We start from the raw sequence: 14,951 nt of genomic DNA, 5'->3' as shown, positions 1-14,951 counted from the left end.
TGAATCATGATGACATCTGCCTCCTCATGCATCGTCTTCAAATCAGTGCGACACCTTTGGGCTCCGTGGTGTATTTCCACTGGGGTAGACTCCTGTCCTGTAATGATGAGCTGTGTTGGCTCTGCTTTCTTTGTTAATTAACGTCGATCAAATTCTGACAAATCAGTTCTATCAGCTGAACTTTGTTCTCAGTTACTGACAGAATCACCAGCTGTGGAGGCAGTGGAGTCTGGCGGTTTAACCTGTGACGCCTGCGAGCTTGCTGCCCAGCTCTTGCTAATCTTGTTCCACTCTTGATGCTGAAATCATGATATCTGTCAAATACCAGATATACATCTGATTTGTCCACCTTTACCATGATGTAGCTCATGAAGTTGTCAACAAAGTCTTGCACAATTCCCCTGTTAGGCCAATGAATAACCCAGAGGATTGCACAACCATCTAAGATGGTGACTTCAGGTTGTGGACCCAGTCTTGTTGAGATTTCCACTTGGAGATTCTTCTTCAATGTCGACTTGGTCTTTTTCTATTCTCATCTCCCTCTTTTCATCGAACATTGATGTTGGCACAAGTGCAAGCTCGTACTCTAAGACGTCACATAGTTTGATGTTTCGACTTTGTTGGAGTCCCATGACCCTGGAGTAGATGAGATTTAGATCACAAACCTCAGTAGATCCCACACGCATGACTTTCCGTGTCACTGCCATAGTTATGACTTGTTTAGAGAAGGGAGCGTTGAATCCTGCTGGCCAACTTTCTTCATACGAACGCATCTGTGTTCAGCCAATGTCAACTGCCCTTGGCGCGTTCACCTTCTCTGGTCCAATTCTGCCAATTACAATGTTGACAACTCTGCATGTTCATTTGGGTCAAGTGGGTCGATACAGGACTGGAGTTTTCTCCTTATCTTATCTCGGTCCTCTGCATCAGATCGTATGCGTGATGGCTTCTCTTCCTTGTGAATGGTCACCTCTTTGACTATGTGCCCCTCAGACATATCTGTGAGATAGTGGACTATCTGACTAAACGTGTGCATACTATCGGCCCACTTCTTCAGTGTAGAAGGTTTCAGTGTAATGCCAATGATTCCATGTATGCCATGAACGTGGACTCGATGTACATATTCGACCATATGCCGTTTCATAGGCCCTTCTTGTGCCGCATCACGTGATCTCCTTTTAAGAACATTTCCAGAATGTCTCCATGAGCCTTTCCATCGATCGAAGGTAGTAGAGCCCATATCTAGCATAGTTGTGATGTCCAGCCACGAATAAGTTGGGGAGCATCTCCTTCATCGCCCAAAGATGCAATGGCCAGTCTCCTTCACACTCAGCACGAACAAATGCCATCATGATGAATACAGGTTTCACAAGGTTCTGTACCCATAGTTGTGTGGTCATGCTCTTTGTTGCTTTGGTTTCAAGAGTGTCCATTAAGTCTTCATGACTTTCTGCCTGAGCCACGCTGGAACGAAGGACCTCCTCAGTCACCAATCGCAGGGCCCTGAAGTTTTGGGGAAACTTTTTTCCACCAAGCATATGAACAGCACCTCCAAAGGCAGATTTCATCATGTCTTCCAGCCCACTTTCAGCCATAAAGTTCCCCACACAACCGATGAAACTCATAAGGGTGTGCATGCCGCCCAGCCTTGGTATGAACTGGGTAAATCACTCAGGATAAACCCATTTAACATTAACGGCCACTCGATACAGCTGTTGGTCGTTTGTGAAGATGGTTACGGTTTGTCCACACTCTGCGGTCAAGCGTTTCCCTCCTCCATTGCCGTAAACATCGTGTCCGGATCAGCTGGATCCATATCTATGAGTGGTGTATAAATGGCCCTCGTTGCAGGTTGGATGGATCGTCCTTGCTCTCTGCAGAGCTTTGTATTAAAGCCACCAAACTCTGGTGTGTTCTGATTAGAAGTGATTTGCTTCAGAAAAGAGAAATCCATATCTTGAACTCTCCTAAGTTGTATAGCTTGATGAGCCAATACGCGGAGAGGTAACACCACACATGTGGCTTCTTCAACTGGCATCACTGGTTTCTCAGGTCCCTTGTACCTTTGAACCGAAATGTCTTCTGTCACAGGTGTCTTCATGTCATCACGGGTCAATCGTCTGATGATGGCTTCATCTTCAGATGTGGAAGATATCTCCTGATATTTTATGGTAAGTAGTACTGCAAGAGAATGTGTTGAAAGGAGTCCATTCTGGGATGAGATATTTGTGTCGAAGTTGTCAGCAACAACCTGAACGAGGCCACATTCAGCATTGGCGGTTCCCCTAATCCCAGAGTGAACAGTTGCAGCCTTTGCTGCTGATCCCTTGAAACGCTGATACTCGTCATAGGAACAGGTCACACGATAGTTGTACAACTGCTCGATGAGGCTTTTACGACTGACTAGAACTCCCAGTGATATTTGGAGTGTAGTTGGTCGATTGGTGATCATATTCGTTATGATGTTTCCTATCAGAGCTCCTGGAAGTGTGCAGTCCAGTTTAGCTGCTATTTTGGAGAGTGGCAATTGAAGGGTTGAACTCACTGCTTCATTAGCAATATCTATATTAATTCTAGTCTGATAGGAACTGGGATCAGACGACAACTGCTTAGATTCCTGTGCAACCTTCTTGGCAATTCGTTCTATGGAAACATCAATGGCGTCATCTTCATATGATGCTACTAAGTTGATCGCAGTAGACGCTCTGCTGCGAAACAAGATTAAACTAGCGACACCTTCACCAGACAGAACCAGAAGCTCAGAGCCAAGTATATCCAACAATTTGGATAACAGGGTTCGTCGAGAGTATAGCTTTCCTCCATGATCCTTGTACATTTTGTAGACTTCTACTGAATTCCAGATGTGCAACATGTCGTTTTTCATCGATAGGATGGTAGAACTGACAGCTGGCTCAATGTCCTGAGTTTCTCTGCCACTGTGTGCTTCTGCTGCAACAGAACGGGGTACCATGAAGAACTTTCTGCAGTCATCGTGATATCTCGCATCAGCAGCATGAAGATCGCTGATTGCGCCCATTGATCGTATCTTGACCTGGCGTCCTTCTTCATCCTGGCGGGAATCGATAACATCTAGAATAGTTTGTTGGAAACATGATCTGCAGTCCTACAAAGGAGAACTCGCCGCCAACAATTCGGATTCTTCTTATCAAAGTCCATGATGCACTTTTCTCTGCAAAAAAATGCAATGTTCATTAAAGTCAAATACTGTCGTCTTTGAATGGCGGCTTCTTTTGCTTGTTGAAGCATCTTCCAAACAGACATTACTCATTCGTTTCAAGTGTCTTTCTATGGGTGAGCGTGATGTGTACGTTGACACAGTCTCTATGCCATTTGAGCTCGATAGATTCGTCTGCCTGTAATCTCTGTTCAAGCTCTTCATGTACACCATCTTGTCTTGCTTTGCTTGACCAGATGATACTTCGCACTCTGTCTGGACCAACTGTTACCAGAGGTTTTCCAGCTTTAGTTGCATTGCAGGGACTGAAGAAACAGTCTCCCATGGTGATGGAGCCTCAACCTGTAACAATAGAGGTGTAAAATGTAAAACATCAGTAAACTTTTAATTTCTTTGTTCGTATTTTTATAAATTCTCAGGAAACAGGTTCCACCTTGTGTACTTTTGAAAATCAATAAAATACATATTTGCTTTCAGACAGATCGTGTTAAATGATAATAAAAAAAAGCTTGTTTGCAAATAATATCGATCATTCCACTGTATCAGAAGACATTACTCTTACTGAAAACTCAGTTCTCCATGTTTCTTTCATTACATTACAATCCTCAACTATCAGAAACAGTTCATGCTGTTGATCTTCTGAGGTCAGCCATTTCTTCACAACTGTACTGGGGATAAACGGCTCTGCGCAAGTTATTTTCAAACAGTTTTGTTGTTGTTGTATAACTGTACTGCAAAAACGCCGATCGGCATGGACAGATTCCGGGGGTAGGGTTATGCTAACTTGCATATTAATGAGCTAAGTTTCAATGTTATCAAATTGTAAGTGGGTTTATCATGACCAGTGACCCTAAAAACATGGGTTTGGACACCTCAACCAGGCTGTTTGGATGCTTACTTCTGGAGATATTAAGAAAAATTGTTATTTGAATAATGGCGACTGCTAATTTGCATATTAATGAGCTAAATTTAAATGTTATTAAATTTTAAGTGGGGTTATCATGACCAGTGACCCTAAAAACATGGGTGTAGACACCTCAACCAAGCTATTTGGATGCTTACTTTTGGAGATAGTAAGAAAAATAGTAATTTCGACAATGGCCACCGCTAATTTGCATATTAATTGGTTTCTACAAAAATGCTCAAGGGTGCCAGAGTGGCATCAATCGGAATATTCATTCAGATGGTCTGGTGATCACAAAAATGCAGAAAAACATTGTGCGGACCCTAATGCGCGCTTTTCTGGCCAACACTCGGACTACACGGTTTAAAAGGCCTTTGTCCTCGATAAAATAATACTGCTCTCGCATTGAGCTGCTGTCCCCGTTTCACATCTCTCACTCCTGATCAATGGAATACACTGTGGAATGCTTTTTCATCACAGAGAGGTTGGTGACCTCCCTGTTTTCTACCGCCTCTCCTCAGGTTTTGTTTCTTGTGCTCTGAAGTTCCTCTTCAGCCCCTCCAGGTCACTTGTGTTCTATCAGCAACCCCATCCTTATGAAACTTCAAGAATCCAGGCCCAATGCTCACCTCCACCCCCCCCCTTTCCCCTTCCATTTTCGCTCTCGAGCTTCAAGTTGGCAGTGTGCCTTCACCTTGTGCCACCCTCCATCCCTGCCTACAATATTGTTGCGTAAATAGGTCAAATGATATTGACCACGTTGTGGCGGGAGGTGTTAATCCTGCAATGAACCAAAACTATATTTTACCTTTACTGCGCTCAAACCAAATTGTAGCGGCTCGCATGTGTGGGAAGTGAAGGAAGGCATGTGGATCTTAATTTTGGGATTGCATGCAATTTTTATCAAGAATGATAAGTAAAACTCAATAAATAGAAGGAGTTATTTACAGGTATGTAATTAACGCTGAGGGTGCCCACACCTATCTCACAAACAAAGGGGGAGGTAAACAAAACAAACGAGGTCTTGTGGTCTGGAAGGTGGACAATGAGGTCTCCATTATTGTCCTGTTGCCCTAAGTCAGAGCAGAGGTCTTGTCAGAAGAGCGTCCAGCAGAGCGTTCAGCAAAGCAATGAGTTGTGAAGAAAAGTCCAGGAAAAAGAGGTCTCATCAAAGCAGCGTAGAAGAAAAGAAGCAAAAGAAGAAAAGCAAAAAATAAATAGATCCCGAACTCGCCTCTGCCCTCCATCATCCCCCTTCGCTCCATCCACCTCTCTCCATTTGGCGCTGCGTGCCACATGCTCTCGTTTTGACCTGCCCACTGTGTCGATTGGGTGGACAGATACGGACCTTGCCTTGTTGTTGTCGTGGGTTTTGGTGTTTTTCCTCATTATTGATAAGGCCTCGTTCATGGTTTAGAAGAGGTCAAGTACACTTTTCCTAAGCTTAAACCCTCTCTACTTAAAGTACAAAGTGTTATACTCGTATAATGCACATCAAACAATGACAACTTAACCTCCACGTACTGACATATTCCATCAAGATTTCAAGTCACTCTTGCATGGCCCATGCTAAAGACACTTTTCTAACCACTAATATAAAGAGATATATACCCCATCTCTACAAATGTAACACACCCTCCCCCCTCTCCCCCTGGAATCACAGCAATCACAAGGTTCACCACAGGGGCTATAGCTCTAGCCTTACTGCTTACTGACTTGCACCTAATTAACCTAACAAAATATATTAGAAGGAGCTGTGGAAAGTGAGGTGTAGCTACTGACGTGTCCTTATCGTACTATCCCCTCAGTTTCAAACAACAATTCAAAAATGTAAAAATTTTTTATGTACATTGGATGTTTCTCTCCTTGGTTGTCTCCTCGCTCCTTACTCCTCGGGCGGTGTGAGAATGACTTCCAAAACACAGTAAACAAAACCTACTATATGGACGAATTCAACGAGACCAGTAATCATGAACATTTGTACAATTACGCCAAACTTAATGACAACGTTCCCCAGTGAATGCCACAATTTTCCAGCGTTACCTACGGAGCCATCCCAATTTGCCTAATCCTAAATTTGGTGGGCCCCATGCCTTCCTGAGTATAGTTCAAGGTGTATGGAAGGAGTAAAATTTCCACCAATAAACAATTCTCACAATAATTTCCATTTCATCACAAGCACAGAGATCAACAACCATTATTTTCTCTGACCCAGGCCATGGTTTAATCTTTACACACTGCAGATGTGGCCCTAAACTCCGCAGCGGCGAGATTCTGCCCAACCAAGATGGTGGGGGCACTTCAGGTTGTAGTTCCCGCAGCCCAAAACAAGTTGCCCAACTTCATGACATCTTTGCCCTCCCTCCCCCCCACCCCCCATCAACTTCTTACTCCCTAGCAGCGAAACAGCTCATTAGTTGTACATCCCCCCTGAGAGTCTCCACAACACAGGCACCTCTGGCCTTTCCCGGTTCGCCAAGGGTCTCCATACCCATTGGTCGTCCAAACCAGACCCTCCGATGGGCACCCAAATTTCAGACACCACGGGCTGCGAGGGAAGAGTCACATCGGGAGGAGCTGCAGTCCTCACTCTGCTTAAGGGCCTGATCCATACCTATGGGTACACACACCTTCCTCACCCACAAAACCCCAAATGTCACTCCCTTCCCCAGTGCCATTCCATTTTTCACCACCTAAAATGCAGGGTACTGAGTACCAACCCTGTCATGGCCTGTTCCAACTTTTACCACTCGTATCATCATACCATAATCACAAAACGCAATGCACAATGCATACAATACTGACCGTACTATAAACAAAGATGTTTCTTTATTATTTTTTTTAACAATCACAACCATTTTTAACTATTACCTAGACTCCACCCAACCCATATCGTGACCATTAACGGCACTCTTGCCCAAACACATTCCAATTACCCATGTCCCGTCTATATACCCCTAGCAAAAAACTGAACATTCAGAACAATGAACATCATTAGGTCATCGGAGGTTTGTCGTTTTCAAGAGTGTCATGCATCATGCCAATTCTCCCCTGCACTCTTATAATCTACCCAGGAGCCTCCCGACTTAGATATGGGCTCAATCTATCACCATAGACTATCTTTGGAAGGGTGTATGGGCCCATCTGAATTTTGAAAACCCCATCAGTCACCTGTCAGAGCACCACACCAGTGCCCTTCTAGGGAGAGGTGAGTTTTGGGCACACGCCCTTCCTCCTCTGGTGCCAGTAAAGCCAAATAAGGTCTCCGGAAAGGAATGGGGGTGAGTGTGCTCGGGAGTCATACCTCAATTTCATACACGAGGAAGCCAAGCCAATCTGCTCCCTTGCAAACTCGTGAGAAGGACTGATTTGCCTGGATATAAATAAAGCCAAGTGTGCCCACACCTGTCTCAAAAATATGGGGGAGGAAAACAAAACGAACGAGGTCTTATTGCCTATCTTCTGATGATTGTCCCGTTGTCCTGAGCCAGAGCAGAAGTCTCGTCAGAAGAACGTCCATTAGAGCGTACAGCAGAGTGTTTAGCAGAGCAGGCGGTCTTGAAGAAGAGTCCAAGAAAAAGAGCTCTCGTCAGAGCAGCGTCAGGGGAAGAAGAGCAAAACAGAAAAAGAGCCTGAACTCACCTCTGCCTGCCATTATCTCTCTTCACTCCATCTTCTCTCTCTATTTAGCGTCACACACCACTTGCTCTATTTTTGACCTGTCCATGTGTCGATCAGGCAAAGCCAGATACGGACCTCACTTTATTGTTGTCGTCGTTGGAATTGGTGTTTGTCTTATTTATAATGGAGTGGGAAAAAAATTGTCCATGCTTCGTTCATGGCTTATAAGAGTTCAAACCATAGACTCCAATAGAGAAGGACTGGAACCTCCCATGCTCGGGGTTTGTAACTTGAGTCTGAAGGATTAACTTGAGTCCGGGGCTAAAATGACTTCTAGAAGGGCTAGAGACACAATCTCGGGATCCCTATAGGGGTTTTTGAGGACAGCGAGTTCAATAGTGTCATTTTCAACACCACCTGAGGTCATCTTCAAGGTCAAAAGGTCATATTTCAAGGTCAAATTACTGAATTTTGATATTTTTTGCCCGTTTCTTGTGTGTAACTCATAAACGGTGAGAGATGGCTGATTGTAATAGGATGCAAGTGTGTAGAGCTGTCAAACTTTGATATTTATTGTCATATATCGTATTACATAAACATTATATGCACGTCACAACACTATGCCTATGTCTATCACTAGTTGGAGAGCTTTTCTTGCCTCCTGAGGCATCCCAAAGCTTTTTATTTGTCACTTACATTGAGGACATGAGCTTTCAATAGAATGTTAGCTAAAGTAGTACATGCAGCATTACTACTAGCTGAAGGTGCATCTACAGAGGATAACAGCTCAGCAAAATGAAATCGGCAACGCATTTTAGTCTTGTCATACAAATTATAGGCATTATGTACAAAAAAGACTTGACATAGTCGGCACACTCAATAACACCTCTATTCAAATTATATAGTAAGTCAGATGACACCTCGTTACCGTCTTCATCATCAATGATCTCCTCCATACTAGTGCTATCGCCATATTTATGAACAAGGTGTCCGGCCAAATAAACTACTTTATGCTTAAGGGCATCGTCAGACCCCAAGAGATCCTGAGTGTCTTGAGGAGTAATCTCGTCAATGAGTTCACTTCGCTCATGTGGACTTATGGAAGTTGTACAGTTCTTTTCGCAATCAATCACACGAGAACTAGATTCGGGCACAATGTCATGCTTAATGAGTGTTTGCAAATTTACAATTTTAGCTGCAGCCATAATGTCAACTACGTCAATGTAGAAGTTTCCACCGCTTCTTTGCCTGGCTTGGCCGAAAAACTTTTCCAAGGCTTCATCTGCAAATATAGCAGGAAGAACGTAGTCAAAGTCTTTCTCTGCCAGAAGCAATTTGGCAGCATCCACATTATTACGTGTGGACACAGTGAAGGCTTCAGCAGTTTGCTGAGTTAGCTTCAGCTTACGACCACCACCTCCTTGCCATGTGCAGGTAGATATAATTTGGCAGGCCTGCTCCAGCATAGTGAACCTTGTACAGTCTGATGTCCAAGGCTGTCTGGATTCGTCGCGCAGATGGATAGCTGAGAAACGGTCTTTCACATTCATCATCTTGAACCACTCACTCATTATTTGGGTGAGGATGATTGTGCCTTCGCTGATGCCCAGTGAATCCTTGAAGGTCTTTAAAGCAGCAACAGTCTTGTCATTGAACACTTGGCATACCAATGGTACGCTCTGGCATTGAAGGGGCTTGAGGAAAACAGTGGTGTGCGTCAGCTTGGTTAAGCGAATAGGAGTAGCCCGGTCGATCTCATAAACCTTCTGAATATCACTCCAGTAAGCTTTGTACTAATTACCATCAACAGTAATCCAGTTGTTGTGAACATTTTTGAAGATGTGCACGTAGTCGTACACTAAGAACATAGATTGCTCTTGAATTGACAGCACTTGGCAACTTCCTGGTCCTCCAAGTTTTGAATAAACACTGCGGTTGGTATTGCAATTGTCACATATCAAAGAAATCACAGTACCGCCAGCACCAACTACAGCTGATGCAGCTTCGATAAGGAGTTCCTGCAGCTGATCGGCAGTTAGTTTTTTGCAGGGCAAAATGCGTAGAATATAGCGTGGACCACCAAAATGGCAGGCAACTTCAACAACCATAGCATGTGAAGCAAGCATTTCGTGTTCACCACCCGCTGCTGCATTTTGAACATATCCTACAACATGCCTTCCAGAAAATCGCAATGTCTCGACCAGGTTTACCTCGTCAAACATTAAATTGACCAAACGCTGCTGTGGTTTATGCTGGTCGAACAAGGTTTTGAGGTTGGAGTCCTGCTGACTACTAGCAAGCATCTGTTTTACCTTTTTTGTTGATGGTAGAATGATTAAGCCGGATCGACGAATCATTTTGTATGCACTGGGTGATATGTTGTGAAGCTGCATTGCGAAAATAATAGTATCAGTATGAAATCAGCGACAATCAAGAGGTTTGAACATAAGATGCAGCTTGCTTGTGCATTCATAGATATTTACCTGGTCAGTTATGGATCTAATTTGGGACCATTTTGAGAGCAGGCTGTTCTTCTGCAAAGGAAAAAGTCGTTTGGGCACCTCAATGCCATCTTTCTCAACTCTATTCAAGAATAGAAATCCAAAAGATGAGTGAACTTGTTGGAAATGAAAGAACTGCTTGACAGTTTGTCCAGTAGCATCAGTTCTTGATAGGTAAAGGTTTTCCTGGTCTTTTATGACGTTAAAGCCAGGAAAATAGGAGCTGATTTTAGCACAGAAGTGGTCGAAATCTTGGATATTGTCTGCAGCCTCATCAGCTGCCTGCATCTTCTTAGCTCTTGATTCTGACGTAGAAGATGATGTTGGGCGTGGGGCTGAGGTCACCTGCTTCAAAGCTGATTTTGGTACTCCAGGAAATATTGATGGGGGTTCTTTGGGTCGTTTGCCACCCCTAACTGACACCCAATCACAATTGAAATGTGTCTCACAAATATATATATATATATATATATATATATATATATATATATATATATATATATATATATATATATATATCCATTAAGCACCTCAAGCTTTCTTTCTCATTTGGCATTGCCAATATCCATCTCTCCCTCTCCTCAGGATCTTTTGGGAAGGATATGACCTTCACATAAGGCGTCCCGTCATAGTTTCCTCTACAACCAAAGCAGCTGCAACGGCGTGGCATATTGTCACCAAAGCAGGAAACAACACAAAGATCCTGAGATCACCAGCTGGACAGTTTCTGAAAGAGAAACAAACAAAACATACATTAGTTAACAATGATAGAAATCAGCAAGTAGGTGCAGTAGGTGCACAATGTCATGTTTTGTCATAGACTTTACAAAAGTTTTCCTCTATGAGTTAGACACCAAAACGGGCAAGAAATACCAAAATTCAGTAATTTGACCTTGAAATATGCCCTTTTGACCTTGAAGATGACCTCAGGTGGTGTTGAAAATGACACTATTGAACTCGATGTCCTCAAAAACCCCTATATGGAACCCGAGATCATGTCTCTTGCCCTTCTAGAAGTCATTTTAGGTTTAAAAGTTAATCTCAAGTTAATCCTTCAGACTCAAGTTACAAACCCCAAGATCGTGAGGTTCCAGTCCTTCTCTATAGGAGTCCATGGTTCAAACGCAGTTTTCCTTATCTTAAACCCTCTCTACTTAAATTACAAATCCTTATCCTCCTATTAACGCACATCTAAATGACGACTTATCCTCCACGGACTGGCTTATATTCCATCGACATTTCTAGCTACTTGTACATGGTGGCCTATGCTAAAATACGCATTTTCTAACTGTACTAAAGTAATATCTACCTCCTCCCCACAAACTCAACAATATATTCTATCCTCATTAAACTTCTTGCCTACCTCCACATCAATTTCCAGGTTGATGTTTCCATGCTTCTACCATATCCTCTTGTTCATTCATCCTTGTAGCCACATGTCCAACTGCCCTTATGTCAACGTGTGTTGCCTTCTATCCTGCCACCTTGTAGGCGGTTGCCAAAATTTCATTGAGATCCTAGGAATTACATTTGATACAAGGCGTTGGATGATATTGTTACGGCCACGGGTACTGAGTGTATTATGAGGGGGTTGTTCCTCGTTTCTCCTTGGAAGAAATGGACCTAAGGCCACCGCTCACAATTAACTTTGTGGTACGGTGAGTTACTTAACAACCCCAAACACCAATCAGTAAACCACGAGTTCCATTGCCAACCATCTAATTTGCCTGTTACGGCCACAGGTACCGAGTGTATTATGAGGGGGTTGATCCTCGTTTCTCCGCAGAAGAACCGGACCTGGGGCCATCGCTCACAATTAACTTTGTGGTACGGTGAGTTGCTTAACAACCACAAACACCAATCAGTTAACCACGAGTTCCAGTGCCAACCGTCTAATTTGCCGTTTCACTAGAAGTCATGGGGCCTGATCAGGGAACGTGCCCTCAGCGATGCACCAATCTTATCTTGATTAGATCTAAAGTAAGGCGGCCTAGCGTTTACCGCTGGTGCACGCCGACTATGACAGGTTAATTCGTTTGGGAATTATAATCTCCCAGTCTATCTAGGTTCAGACAATGCTGTATCAATGGAGGGAATGACAAGCACAGACAGGTTGAAACATCAATAAGGAGTTTATTATTAAGAAATATAAATAAACTCAGGAACTTTTTATTTCCTTCTGGTGTAAATGGATGAATTCAAATCACTCAAAATGATCTCAAACAATTAAAGAACTCAACAGGCATTGACAGAAAAATAGACAAAGAGCAGATGCTTATCACTATGACTTATTGAACAATGAAAGATGAGACATGGGTTCCCAGTACATCATTCAGGGGGGAAAGAAATCCGGTCTTGGCTTTCCAAGGCAGACGTCATCGTGTGTCCAAGAAAATGTCCCAAAATGTGTGAGCGTGCCTTGGTCCGCTGCCAGCGCCCTGCCTCGACGTGCATCCATCCACAAACCGGCTCAAACACCAGTCGATGTCACGTCATCACCCCCAGGAACCACGGATGCCAAGAATCAGGGATGCCAAGATTCGGGTACACCAAGCAGTATCAACAGGAACATCCAACCGTCAGGAGCTATCAGGAGCCGTAAACAACGGGCAGCTCTAAGAAGCTGTAACTAATAGGCAGGAGCTGGAAGGAACCGTCACCAGCTGACAGGAACTGTCATCAACTGTCACCAATGGTCAGGAGCTGTAAGGAACCGTCACCAACCATCAGGACCTATCAGGAGCTATCACCATCCGTCAGGAAGGTGGTCCTCCCATCCTTTTTATAGGATGGAGTGTGGGTGGAACCTCAAGCAGACTTCAGCCAAATCCAACTTGCCTATTGGTGCATCACTGCATGTGACCTCCAACTCTCAATCTCGCGATCATCCCTTCCTCACCAATGAGCGAGATGCAACTTGCAATTAACACAGGCTCGGCCAACAACACCATGTTCAGGGCGCTGGACAAGCGCCAGAAAGCGGCCATTTGTCGGAACAACCAAGCAGGGGCGTGAAGCGCTCACACAACGTCAACAATGGCCATCGCCTCCCCTTTCAGCCTGACTTGAGCAGGAGCCAACCAGCATCCACTTTGCTGCCGAACGGGGTGTCGGGCATCAATGGAAAAAGGTGGATTTCAACGTCGGTGAAAGAGAGGTGGGTGTCGAACTTCAATGGAAAAAGGTGGTCCTGAGGTGAATGATCCACAGCCATGTTTGACTTTCAGAATGAAAAAAATGTGAAAAACTCGTGGGGTGTTAATCAAATATCCTGTAAGTCCAAAGTGTAAAGCCATTGTGTCTATTTCCAATTTTCTATCATCTATTACCAAGTCATCGTTTCCTGATGGAAAGGGGTAGAATGAGTCTGTTGGCCTAACGGCTATCTCTCGCGTGCATGAACATGTCGTAAAGAGGAAAATGTTATCCCATAAGAAAGGGAATCTGTTCTCTCCCCTTCTCCAATGCATCAAAGAGTTAGAATCCCACCAGACAAAGGATTGCGTCTATTCTGAACATGCATTCATGGAAATAACTGTCTGAGGACCTGGATGTTGTGCACATTAGTCAGATCCGATTCTGAAATCCATAACAATATGTTTAGTGCGTTCTTTATTTAATTTTATACTTTATTGTGTTTAGTTTCCACATATCATTCCTTACCAATTTGGATATATAAAATGTTGCATTTTCATGAGATGTGCCGGATCATATTTTGATACTTTGTGATACTTTGCTATATTTGCAACTTTTAAACCTTTTACTTGTTGGGCATTCAAAAAAAAAAGTTTCTTGCACAATATTAATCTTCCTCACTGTCACACACTCTGCCACTAATTCTTTCTTTTTGGAGAGGTTAGTACAGTTTGTTCAACCACAAACATCTGCACATGAGAGATATGTTCTCCTGCAGAAGGAACTGCTCTTACCACCCCACTTTGATTTACGACATCTGCAGTGGACAATTTTATAATAACTTTACAAGCTGGTTTTCCTTCCATCTGAGGGATGACTCGTTGCCCATCTTCGATCCTCCAACCATAACCAGTAGGTGATGGAGCTTGAATGTGTGGAAGAAGGCTCTGGCGATAAATTGCTTCCTGATAGTTTTTATGTTGAGGATGTAACAGTTATGCATCTTCATTTGTGTGAAGTGCAGTCACATTCTTAAAAGCATTCGGAAAATATATTGTTCCGAGCCAGGTTTACATCTTATCTTCTCTGGCTGTACAACATAGACAAAGTTATTGAAGGGTGGCATCTGTTCCAAATGTAGTTCGTTCAATGTCTTCCCCAAAAGCTTACATTGCTTACCAGACTGATGGGAGGGACCTCTTTCATCTTGAAGACCCTCTTTTTTTCCCCCCTTTCTTCCCCCCCCCCCCACAACCTGCGAATGAGCATGTTTACCTTAGCAGGCCCTAATGCTTTTGCAAACCAAATCGAGGGAAGTATCCTCAGTTTCTCATTATTTCCAGTGTGGAGGAGATGCCAATACCTTTGATTGCTACATATGTGTCTGGACCCTGCACAATTATAGAGCTACAGTCATCTGAGCTGCAGAGGCATGAGTTGCATGAAGCTGAAGATGTGTCAGCTTCTTCTTGTCATCCTACTTGTGACAACACCATCTGTCACCTGTATTGATTGGCATTGAATGTGATGGATAAATTTTACAGCTATTGAACCGAACATCCAAGTTGTGCACTTGCTCCACTATTCGAAAATA

General features: G+C 43.5%; 1 protein-coding gene across 8 annotated transcripts in view; it reads left to right on the top strand.

Moving 5' to 3' along the window:
• LOC147029787 (putative methyltransferase-like protein 25) overlaps window positions 1–14,951 on the top strand; it is a 221,289-nt gene that overhangs the window by 125,551 nt on the left and 80,787 nt on the right. Inside the window, exon 12 of one of the 8 annotated variants that reach the window (XR_015056089.1) lies at window positions 11,965–12,049. The exons of 5 other annotated variants lie outside the window; for them this stretch is intronic. Coding sequence is in view for 1 of the 3 variants with exons in the window: in XM_085873108.1 (XP_085729234.1) it covers window positions 10,808–10,828 (21 nt within the window). In the remaining 2 variants the exon portion in view is untranslated. 2 more of the 8 variants (XR_015056088.1, XM_085873108.1) reach the window with 2 other exon arrangements.

Source organism: Eptatretus burgeri, chromosome 3 (assembly GCF_056783735.1).
Source record: "Eptatretus burgeri isolate ZD-2024b chromosome 3, Ebu_testis_v1, whole genome shotgun sequence".
NCBI classification, from domain to species: Eukaryota; Metazoa; Chordata; class Myxini; order Myxiniformes; family Myxinidae; genus Eptatretus; species Eptatretus burgeri.
This window is presented reverse-complemented; position numbering and strand designations above follow the sequence as displayed.